This window comes from Triturus cristatus, chromosome 12 (genome assembly GCF_964204655.1).
Source record: "Triturus cristatus chromosome 12, aTriCri1.1, whole genome shotgun sequence".
In the NCBI taxonomy this organism is placed as follows: domain Eukaryota; kingdom Metazoa; phylum Chordata; class Amphibia; order Caudata; family Salamandridae; genus Triturus; species Triturus cristatus.
In genome coordinates this window covers 47,160,072-47,171,470 of record NC_140595.1, presented here as the reverse complement: position 1 = coordinate 47,171,470, position 11,399 = coordinate 47,160,072, and the positions used below count along the sequence as shown (strand labels likewise).

General features: G+C 43.9%; 1 protein-coding gene across 4 annotated transcripts; it reads right to left on the bottom strand.

Annotated features, from left to right (window-relative positions):
- Positions 1–219: 219 nt before the first annotated feature.
- Positions 220–8,139, bottom strand: LOC146772392 (perilipin-3-like). 4 transcript variants are annotated; one of them, XM_085637992.1, is made up of 8 exons: positions 8,013–8,139; positions 5,428–5,532; positions 4,588–4,783; positions 3,932–4,014; positions 3,166–3,463; positions 2,329–2,465; positions 1,834–1,950; positions 220–939 (listed from the first exon to the last, which is right to left on the bottom strand). In XM_085637992.1, the coding sequence occupies exons 2-8, from the start codon at positions 5,491–5,493 to the stop codon at positions 577–579; spliced, it is 1,260 nt and encodes a 419-aa protein (XP_085494118.1). In that variant the 5' UTR covers positions 5,494–5,532; positions 8,013–8,139; the 3' UTR covers positions 220–576. The 4 variants fall into 4 exon arrangements, with proteins under 4 accessions (XP_085494118.1, XP_085494116.1, XP_085494119.1 ...); XM_085637990.1 differs by having other exon boundaries at positions 2,266–2,465; positions 8,013–8,138; XM_085637993.1 differs by having other exon boundaries at positions 8,017–8,125.
- Positions 8,140–11,399: the final 3,260 nt, after the last annotated feature.

The window sequence follows — 11,399 nt, the reverse complement described above, 5'->3', positions numbered from 1 at the left end:
CACAAATGTTACATTAGACCAATCCCTCCATGGGGGGGGGGGGGGGGGGGGGGGGGGAGAATTTAAGCAAACCCTACTAAGCAACACCCCCTCCCTACAAGGAGCGAAGCCAAACCAAATGTAAAAAGCACCCTCGAACCACAAACCTGCATTCAACCCACCAACAAGACCCCAATCTCCCAAATGAGGGCCGCGCAGAATAACACGAGGAGGCGGGAGTATAGTACATGATTTATTCTTTGTGAAAAGTGATGAACCGCAATACAAAACCCACAAATTTATGAAAGTTACAAAATCTGCAGACCAGAAGCATTTTGTGCATGTGAACAGGACCATGGTGCGTGGATGTAGCCAGGTATCCTAGTGAACAGTGCACTGGTATAGGCAGTTAGACAATAGTGCGATGATCGCAAACTGCCCAATATGAAACTATGGACATAAGGCACAGACAAAAACAGACAAGTGCACCATGCTAGTTACAGGTCGCAGAATCCCCCAGCCTTAGAATCTGGCTTCTACAAAGTGCTGGGAATCAGCTTAATAACTGACAGGCAAACCATTATGTGCACACACAATTCACTGAGTGGGCTGCATTTCAATTTCAAGGGTCTCCGGGTGCTCCACCAGCTGAGGTGCAAAGGGTCCCACCAGCCAGGTAAGAGGCGTGTGCACAACCACATAGTCTACCAGCTCATCAATATGTTGCCGGGCCTTCCCCATGGTGTCGCGGCTTCGGGACAGGACACTGCTCGACAGGTCTTGGAAGGAGCGAGCTGCTGAGAAGGAGTTGTGCAGCTCCTCTGCGTTCTGTCGCAGCTGCTGCACGCGATCTTGCATGTTGGTGGGAAGACCTTGCATGCTGGATACCAGGGTCAGGCATGTAGTCTGCAGTTGCTGGGCAAGGCTACGGGTCATGGCCAAGGCACGGGACTCCACTTGCTAGGTATCACAAAGACAGGGGAGAAAAAAGAAAAAAAAAATTAAGTCATATCTAATTTTCAGTCTATGTCCAAGACAAACATTTCTTCAAATCACTGAACGAGAGCAAAACAGCACCACTTTTAACAGCAGGATATTCCCACGAATAAGAATTTTGCCGAAGACGGCTATGGAAGTGTGGGTGGACACCCCCTTCCCAGCATAGGTAGTGCACAAATTAAGCCTACAATAAGGCCACCTCTGGGGCCCCACAAAGAACACAGCAAGTGAGCCAATTTACATCAGAAGTAAACCTAATCTCCAGGAAATCTCATTAGTTTGGTATCGCTGGCATGCATTCCATACAGAAAGCCCTTTGTGACCAACAATGGTACAACCCAGCATTATCAAGGTCAAAAGGGGTAAGCTCAACAGTAAGTGTGCAGTTGGATAAAAATGGTTAACTAGCACTTGCTAGTGTTTACAGGTGTTGTCACAATAAACCCAGGCCCAGAGACTTTTCCAAGGATAGTCTACACATTGACACCAGCAGCAGATCTGGAACCCTGAAGGTAGGCCCAGCATGAGGCCAGCAGCCATTCCTGAAGGGTGTAATCACTGCTCCCAAACATCTCATGACAACATCCACTGGGTAGAGACTAAAGTCATGCAGTAACTGGACAGCCGGTTAACCTGGAAACTAAAGTTTGAATGCTGAAGATATTGTTTAGCAAAGCCAAGTTCTGGTTAACTTTATCCCATGTAGGGCAAGTCCCTGCTGCCAAGTGCAGTGGTGGGTGACTCCCTCCCCCTTTATGCCACACTGGGGTATCCAAAACCGTCTACAAGAAGTCCTCCATGCAGGCATCAGACAGGAGAGGACTGATGCTGTAGGACAAGTAATCCTTCGGTTACCTCTGGTTGGTCAGAAGAATCTTTCTCACAGGTTCCCGGCTGCCTGCGGCTCCACTCCACCCAGAGCTGGTGCAGCTTCTCCTGGCCTCCATGCACACTCTGCTTCGCAAGATCAATCTACAAACAAGTCACAGGCTCAGACCTTACTTGAGACAGGAGGCACCCATAGTGATGCTCAAGAACTGATTACAAGTGAAGCCAGATTAGAAGAAGCAGATGTGGGCAGTGCATGACAGCCACATGGGAGAATAAAGCTGAGACAGAATTGACTTTGGGGCACTTACCGATACCCCAGAGTGGACAGAAGTGTTAACATTCATGCTACTGAGCAGTGTGCAGAAGCAGAAAGATGCAGGCCTTGATCCAGCAAGGGCCAGAGAATGCGACAGCAATCATGGGGGTGACGTGCATATGGAGACATCGTGTGCCTACCAGGTCCACGGTTTGCTGCAGCTGGGACAGGGCCTCCTGGGTATTCTGCCTGGCATTCCTCACCTTGCCCAGGGAATGCTGGTATGCACGATGGCGCAGTTTGGTGGATAGAGAGCCTAGACGCACAAAGTAGCTCTGCTGTTCCTTCTGCTGCTGTAGAGTTGCCACCTCGAAGCCCTCCACGGATGCAGCAAGCTGAGCTGAAGGGAGGAGACAGGAAGTGACTGCCATGTTTAAGCAGGGACATGTACATTTCAACCATCAGCACCAGTCACACTAGTTAAACAACCCCTGCAGAACAATTGACACTACTGCAGGTCATGTGTAAAGCATGCGTGTGAGGCGAGAGCAGAGGCAGAAGGTGGTGAGCTCCAAACTTTAAGGTCAGTGGTAATTGCATGGTGGGCTGCTGCTGGAGACTAGCATTCTATAGCGCCTGCAAGGGGAGGTCCACTGCTGCTTGGAGGCAGTAAATGAATGAAGCCTCAAACTAGCAGACCAGCCCTCCACTGAACAAATAACTTGTCCTCACTGTTATGGAGGAAACTAAGCTAGTTAAGGGACTACAATTGGCAATTTAAGTTCGAGTCCTCAAGTTACTCATGAAAAGTTGTACCGTAAGCCAATACTAATCTCCAAAGCCCCTCCCCAGCACATAATCTAGTGTTCTACAGGAAGCTTGACCCTTCACTACCACAGGGAAGTGCTAGTAGAAGGCTCAGTTCACATTCAATCCTGTAGTCTGCATGAGGGATGGCAGCAAACCAGGGATTCTAGTTCTTACAAGGTGCAAGAGACAAACACGAACTTAAGACTTTAGATCTGGACATTTGAACAAGTTACTGGCTCTTCCAGTCATTAAACAAACTTGTTGATTTCGAGCAATTAACTAATGTTTACCCAGTTCTTCATCGGTCATGGGAAGGTAATGGTCAACCAGTTCTTCAGATTTCCCCAGCACAGTGTCCACACTACTGGACACCAGTTGTCCAACTCTTGAGGCCATGACCGTGTTCACACTGCTGGACACCACAGCTTTGGTCATATCAACACTGCCCTGGACAGCACCCTTTGCGGCATCCACCACACCGGTCACCCTCGTTGTCACTGCATCCTTGGCTCCATTCACTGTGCTGGAGACGGCATCTTTGGCACCAGTCACTGTGGAGGTCACAAGCTCCTTGGTATCCGCCACCACCTACAACAAAGAAAGGAAACTGAAACAGAGGGAGGACAAGGAAGCGTGGGAAGTGGGCCTAATGAGCTCTTTCGAACTTCTGCCCAGTTGGAAAATGTGGATTGTAAGTGAAAGCAAAAGCAACTATTGCATTCAACCGAGTCTTCCAAAAAGTGAAAAAACTGCAGATATACCTTAAGGAATTTTTTGCCTCACCAACTGGACGCAAGAGGCTGAAGGAAAGCACAATACCCCAGGAAAAAAAATAATCAATCAACAAGAAATACAAGAGACAATTCTAGAACCAGCTTTGGTTGGTGCCTGGTAACATGTCTGACTGCAGCATATCTTAGTTCGCCAATTCAGTATTGGGCTGAAACTAGCTCATGCCATACTTGGACCACTTTGCAACAGTGAGCAGAAACCCCCCAAACAAAAGGCCCATGCAGACACCATTTCCTATAGGGACAGTTAAAGAGGCGCATTTACCTTCTCAGTGGGCTGTTGAAGGATTGGCAGCTTCTCTTCAAGTCGGTCCAAACCTTTGCAGGCGTACTCGTTTGCAGTTGCAACTAAGAAAGAAAATGTAGTGTTAAACCCTTCAACTCTAGGCTCCAGTTTATTGGGGACTTCCAGCAACCAGCACAAAGCATGAAAGGAGCAGCACCCTATGACATGGTGAGAAACAGGACCAGCTAAGAAAAAGCTTAGTAAGTGGCAGGAGGGGGTGGCGGTAAATACACTTTAGCCTAAAAGGGAAAGTTCAGCAGTGTCCAAACTACACCAAATGTTCAGACTGAACTAAACATGCAACACTTCAGTTCTGGTCCAACTGCTCATGTCGACAGAGCCAGCTGCTAATGTCCTTGCAGTGTATCTGGGACAAAGGCCGGCTGGACATTCACTGGACGAGAGCCTGCATTCTTCAAGGTCAGACTGCAAGCTCAGGGAGAGGAACCAGTTACAAAGTCAGCTTCTGTCAGTGCTGCCAAGAAACTATAGTGGGGGCAGAGTCATAATGCAAGCAATGGACTGATGCAAGAGGGAAGAGGATTCGCATTTCTATCAGTGACAGCTAAGCTATGGCCTGGAGTAGAGAGTGTTGCTGGAATAAGATTCAAGAAATTCTCCTGGCAGTATCTTACTCTGAGGCTCCAGTTTGTTGAGGATTGGCTGCGCACTGGTGTAGGCCACCGCGGAGATAGTCTTGGCTCCCTGTTCAGCCATCTCGCAGACTGTTTTTAGGTACGGGTGGTTCTCCTTCGTGGCAGTGTAGGCGCTGGACATCATGTCATAGGCAGAGTTGACCAAGGGAAGGTTCACCATCCGGTTCACCACACTCTAAAAAAGATGAAAGATGGCCATTAGGTGGAAGCCTGGCTGAAAGTCAGGCCCAGACACTTCACTTGTAAACCTGGGGCTGTGCGTTGTTCAGTTACAGCCAGGCCAGCAGCACAGCAAGCGCCGAAGCACCCAGGGAGGAAACTACTTCAGCTGAAAACACTTCATGCAGTAATAATCTTGGGTAGGCCTATCCTATGCTTCCTCCACGACCCTGCCTCCCCCAGTTAACACGAAGGGTGCACAGAATAAAGTTTAAATCCAATAAACTATGAAAACTCAAGGGTCCTGGATTGAGAAGGTGTAGCGAGTACTGAAAATATGCTACCAACCAGAGTACTTTGATACGACACTCCTGATGGGCCCTTGGGTTACATTTGTCTGTGGCCAGTTGAAGCGCCAATTCTGTAGACCGTTATGGCTTTCTTTAAAATGCCATTGAGCTAGTTTAAATTCACTTCTCTGTAAGAGGACAGGGAGCTTTTTGATGGCACTAAGGCACATGGTCATCCAATCAAGCATCTTTACACAAACCAAAGTACGAGGAGCAAGAAAAGTTCTTATACAGAATTCTGACATATACCCTCCACACCCTCAATCCTAGGGGAGCCCCATTAGCCAACGGTAACATAGGCAGGCCTTACCTGTGGCTCTTCTGGAGCAGTCCCTTGCTCTGTGGAGGCAGGGCTCTCATTTTCGTTGGTAGACATGGTGAAGCGAGGTGCTAGCAGGTACGATTAATCTGTTATCTGCAATAGAAACCAAAGGGTAAAGTGCAGTGCCACGAGACGAGAGCTAATCAGTCACAACAAAGGTGCACACCCACTTTTTCCTTGCTGACCTAACCGGTACCCACCCTCCATCACCTCATGTCAAGATCACAAGTCAAAGGCAACTTTTGCCCTCATCATGCTACTGCTGAGTCCAGCTGGGCCATTGCCAGATTTTAACATCCCAGACAGACTGCTGACCAGAGACTGTCCACATTGCAACACAGCCGGTCTGAATATCTGCTAACCCACTCAGGAAGCAGCAGAGATTGATATCCAGCATCCACAGATGGGACTTAACTCAGTCATGAAGTTTGACAGATTCGTGTGTGGAAAAAAAAATGAAATAAGACCAGAGGCCTACTTAGCACACAGGCCAATTAAAACTCACTCATTAACTGATCACGTGGATAAATGCGATTACTATTATCAGGAACAAAAACACTGGGCTGAGATCATCTGCTTTCAGATAAGGTGGCTGACAGCGTCCCAAGGAGTACCAAGGTCCAGGGATGTCTGTGCCCAGCATGCCTGGAGAACGTGGCTTTTGTCCCAAAAAATAAATTTCTCGAGATCTGTCAACGATACTGGATTACCAATCTAAGCAGGTAGGATCTGAATTAGAGGGCCCATACCAAGACCAAACCGAATGAGTCTGGTTAAGAGTAATGCCCTGCTAAGAATTGAGGGATGTTACAACATATGGCCAAATATACCAATTCAGCTTGCCCGATGGCACCTATATCCTAGAGTCCTGATCTCACTGCCACACGAGGCTACCTGGTATAATCTACAGACCCCCCCCCCCCCCCCTGTACCCATAGGACAGGATTGCATGAAGAAGAGTCCAATATTGCTTCTTAAGTTTATTTTTTTGGGCGATGCAAAAAAAAAAAAAAAGCCTTGTCACTATATGCTCTGAGGGGTCAGTACGGCAAGCTCACTGCAGTAAACAGAAGGCATGTCCTACCAGCTCGAGGGGGAGCACTAAAGAAACAACTCAAAGAACCCAGAAAAAAGGGGGCAAGATACAGTAAAAATCCAACTGTATCAGGTTATTGGTTTGTATACATCTTTATGGTATACTATACTGTTTGCCGCAGAGGGATAATCTAAAGTTCAAAACAGGAGTGAATGACAACAATGGCAATAACTCCAAGAAAAAACGGTGGGTGGGGGGGGGGGGGGCGGCTGCAAGTGTCAAGGACCACTGCAAGCAGCACAGGAGCCTCCTGAAATAAATGCACTCAAACTTTAGCAGGAAGGGGGAAGCATACCCTAAAACAAACAGAACGTTAGTGCTAAAGTCCAGTGAAGAAGACCACCAAAAGATAGAAAGTTAGAAGGGAATGAGCATCTTAGCCATGTGAGATTAGTGCAGAGGCAAAAAAGTGCAGAAGCACCAAATCCTCTGGGGTTGAATTGCAGTCACAGGGCTAAAGGGGAGGGTCAACGCTCAAATGCCACACCTGGGAAGCCTGCTTGTGGCAGACTGATGGAGGACCCACGAACTCAAGAACCAGAAGCAAACACCAAGAGTCATTTAAGCTGGAGAGAAGACAATCCTGAAATCTACATAAGAGGTATAAAGACCATCACAGACAGCAAGGACCCAGAAACTTAACTGAGATAACCACATTTGGGCCTCCTCCAAAGATTACAAAAGTTGAAGGTCACACCTGTTGTGGCCCATATCCGTGAAGATTCCATCTCTGATCTATGAAAGACTCCTTCCCCACCAACTGTTCGATACATTTTATTAAAAAGAAACTCACCACCCCTTCTTATACACGCCATCACTTTCAAAGCGCTCTGAGGCCACTGTGGGGCAATTATCAGCGCTTCACAAAAGCCCAAAACAATAGTTAGAGACAAGGAAGTCAAACTAAACAGGCAAGAGAATGTAGCGCGTGTGTGTTTTTAGGGGTTCTCAACAAAAGACATCCAGCGAGGGGGAAGAGAAGAAGAGAAGAACCAGCACGTGACATCCTAAAAGTCTAAAGAGATGCAGTAACATTGGGGTCTTAGAAACCATGCGAAAAGGACTGAGAGGTTTGAGAAGACCAACACACGGCAAGCCAAACGCTTAAAAAGAGGCAACAGTAACCAGCAGGAGACCTTCAAGGAACAGTTAAAAAAAATAGTTTCGAGGATAAAAGAAGACAACCCAAAAACAAACAATACATCCAAAGAAGCCAGAAACCCTTGCATTTCAGTCCACCAGACCAAATGGGAGAAAACGAAGAGTAGTCGTAGGAGTGAGTACATATGATGTAAACACCAGAAATGAGAAAAAACCGAAAGGGGAACTCAAGTCTACCGCCGCCCCGACTCACCCAAAAACAGCACACGAGGAAAGTCTAGAATGGACCACGAGAAAAAGGCAGCCGCTCTAATAACTGACCCAGAAGCATAAAAGAGTAGAAGCAAAAGACAGCTTAAGCACTACATTTACTCACCCACCTGCTTCGCCTTAACGCAGCTTGTATGCCTCTTGCCCAAGCACACTCCTTTTAAATGCCTTGCATGACGTCACTGGTGGGCGTTACTTCCAGTCACACATCTCGGACTGCAGGTCAGCGCTGACTCACTGGTCACCTGACGGATCACAGCACAGCGACAGACCTGTTGGGTGTGGGTATGACATGGCGGGCATCTTACCCTGCCCCTCTCTCTAATGGGATGCGCATTCTAGTGTTTATGTTAGCACGTGGGTTTACGTGTAGGCGTGGGCGCCGCTTGCTCCGTATGGTAGGCTACGCCTGCTCAATTTTCCGCCATCTTGGAATGGGATTTTATGATTGAATATCCAGCGTCGCAGAGGTATGTCTGTGGCAGAGAGGCTCCTGACCAGAAATGTTTTTAATTCCATATGTAATATGTGCTCTAAAAGAGTCTGGTCAGTCTTGTACAACCGTAGCCTACTTGTCGCCCACTAATCACCTTTGTTATGCACCCCCCCCTAAAGAAATGGTCGTATTGTACACATCCATCCTAAACATACGTCAGATTAGCCATAGATTGCAGGAGTGTGTGCTTGTAAATGACCTGACTTGAGTAAGAGATCCACGGACTGTCGTTAGGGTTCGAAGGTCGTGGACTGATGCAACTTATAGGCAGCATAAGCCACGCGTGTAGCATGGGATGTGTTTCGTGGGTTGTGAGTGGCAGTAACGAGCTGGTGTGCATTATTTGGATGGTTATCAGTTAAGTAGCAAGTGCAAGTGGAGATTGAACTCGGGGTCAAGTTCAACTGATCCGAACTATTTGTGGACTGCCAAGATTCTTAGCATGGGCATTTTCTTGCACATGCCAACATTTGTAAACTTCTATGAGGGAGGTTTAATAGTGAATTCGATGGCATTCGTTTCCACAATTTCTTGATTTGGAGATGCGGACATTTAAGTGGGAGAAAAATAAAATGTAACGGGATCCCTGCTCACATCCATAGTGTTCTCGTGTAAGAACAGGTTTCAACAATAACAAAGGCATTATTACATATGACAGAACTGAGCACGAACGCACAGCTTGCACCGAACACAGAACATTTCAAATCATTTGAAGATTGCAGTACACTACAAGGGCTTTTTTTTTTAACTAAAAAAACAATGAGTCCCCTTTCTAAAGCAAGAGTCCTGGCCTCTATGTTTTGCCCTTCCTCGGGTCTGATGGTTAGCTTTATCAACATCATGTGTATCCAGATTGCCAAGGACAGCACCCCATCATTTGGACAACTCTATCAAATGCCTAACCTGGCATATTTGATATTGGGGCAGACTATGGGAAGCCGTTCATGTCAAAATTACAGATCCCCATATAGGACACCTTTTGAAATGCATGGAGTGCTGCTAAATGAATTTGACACACACAAAAATGAATGTAATGTGTGTCAAGATAGATATGATACCTGACAGAGTGAATCTGCCTTGAACCAAAACAAATATGAAACCTGGCAGATTGACTATACTACTTAGTGATTAATATGAATAACACACACTCCGAATTAAATAAGAGAAATACTGAAATATTTATCAAAGATACCGAAATGAATATGGCACTCACTATAAAAAAATATAGCAATCAGTGAAACAAATAGAATATGTTTCAAAAAGAATGGGAAATTCCTTGGAATGACTGACATATGCCAAGAGGAATATGACATACATTGAAATTAATATGACAGATTGAAATGAATATAAGTTACTGAAATAAATATATTATATTCTGAAAAGAATATAATGCACATTGAAAATAATATATAATACAATGAAATGAAGCTTACACATGGTGCAATGAATATAAATAGCGTTGAAATTAATATTACCTAGATTGCAATGAATATGAGATATACAGAAATGAGTAGGAGATGATTTTAAATGAATATGGCTTATGTTGAAATGAATATAAGCTCCATTGAAATGAATTTGACATGCCTTAAAATGGGTATGAACAAAGCTGAAATGCTCATGACATTTGTCAAAATGAATATGGCATGCATTGAAATCAATATGATATATGTTAAAATGAATATGTTACATCATAAAATGAATATGGCAAGTGTTAATATGAATATGACATCCATTGAAATGAATATAACATTGATTGAAAAGAGTTTAAATGAATATGAGCTTCATTGAAAGGAAATTGACATGTTTTAAAATTAATACAAGTAACGCTAAAAAGAACATGACATTTATCAAAATGAATACAACTTTGTTTGAAAGTAATTTGATACACATTGACATGATTATGATACGTGTTGAAATGGATATGATTCATGTTAAAATTAATATAAGATGTGTTAATATGAATGAGACATCCATTGAAAGGAATATGACATATGCTAAGATAAATATGACATGCATTGAAATGACTATGAACCCCATTGAAATTGATCCTGCATGCCTTAAAACGAATATGACCAATACTGAAATTAAAATGAAGCTTGTCAAAATGAATTTGTTATGCTTTGAAATCAATATAATATACATCAAAATGAGAACTGCATGTATTGTAATGAATATGACCTATGCTGAAATAGATACGACGCATGTAAAAATTATTATGACAGGTGTTAAGGTGATTATGACATCTATTGAAATGAATATGACATTCATTGAAAGGAATATGGTGCATGTTTAGATAAATATGAACCACTTTGAAATGAATATGACACCTGTTGAAATTAATATAGCCACATCAAAATTAATATGATATTCATTAAAATGAATATGGCACTTTTTTAAATGAATATGAAACTATGTGAGAAAAATGTAGCATGCTTTGAAATGAATAAAGCACATATCGAAATGAACACAAGCCATGTTTTAAATGAATATGACCCCTGTTTAAATTAATATTGCTTGCATCGAACATATGTTGATTTGCTTTAAAATTAATATTACATATTGAAATGAATATTACATATTCTGAAAGGATATGATATGGACTAAAATCAATTAACTAAAATAATATAACACACATTTAACAGAATATAAAACAAGGAACCAGGCTTTACCACGCATCCATTTGCAATGCAGGTAAGAATTTCTACATTTGTCACACAGTACTTTATCAAACAGGAAATAATTTTTGTAAATAAGATAATTGTTTATGTGCACGTAGAGATACAGGGAGGTAAGGATGATTTTAGTGTTTAAAGGTGGGTTGAGGTAAGAATTATTTTTGATTAGAGGTGGGTAGAGGTAAAGAGAGGTAAGGGTGATTTCAGGGTTTAGGAAGTGGGTAGAGGTAAAGGGAGGTAAGGAATAAAGAAAGGGTGTTCTCAATTACAAAATAAAAACTCACAAACATATATTTATATGTATATATATATATGTGTGTGT

Bases quoted from the DNA above. Each gene is read 5' to 3' on its own strand.
- LOC146772392 (XM_085637990.1), bottom strand. From the start codon at position 5,493: ATGTCTACCAACGAAAATGAGAGCCCTGCCTCCACAGAGCAAGGGACT. The intron at 1,951-2,265 runs GTAGGCACACGA...ACTTGTTTGTAG, and splicing joins TGCAGCAAACCGTGGACCTG to ATTGATCTTGCGAAGCAGAG. The intron at 940-1,833 runs GTAACCGAAGGA...TGTGATACCTAG, and splicing joins ATTCTTCTGACCAACCAGAG to CAAGTGGAGTCCCGTGCCTT.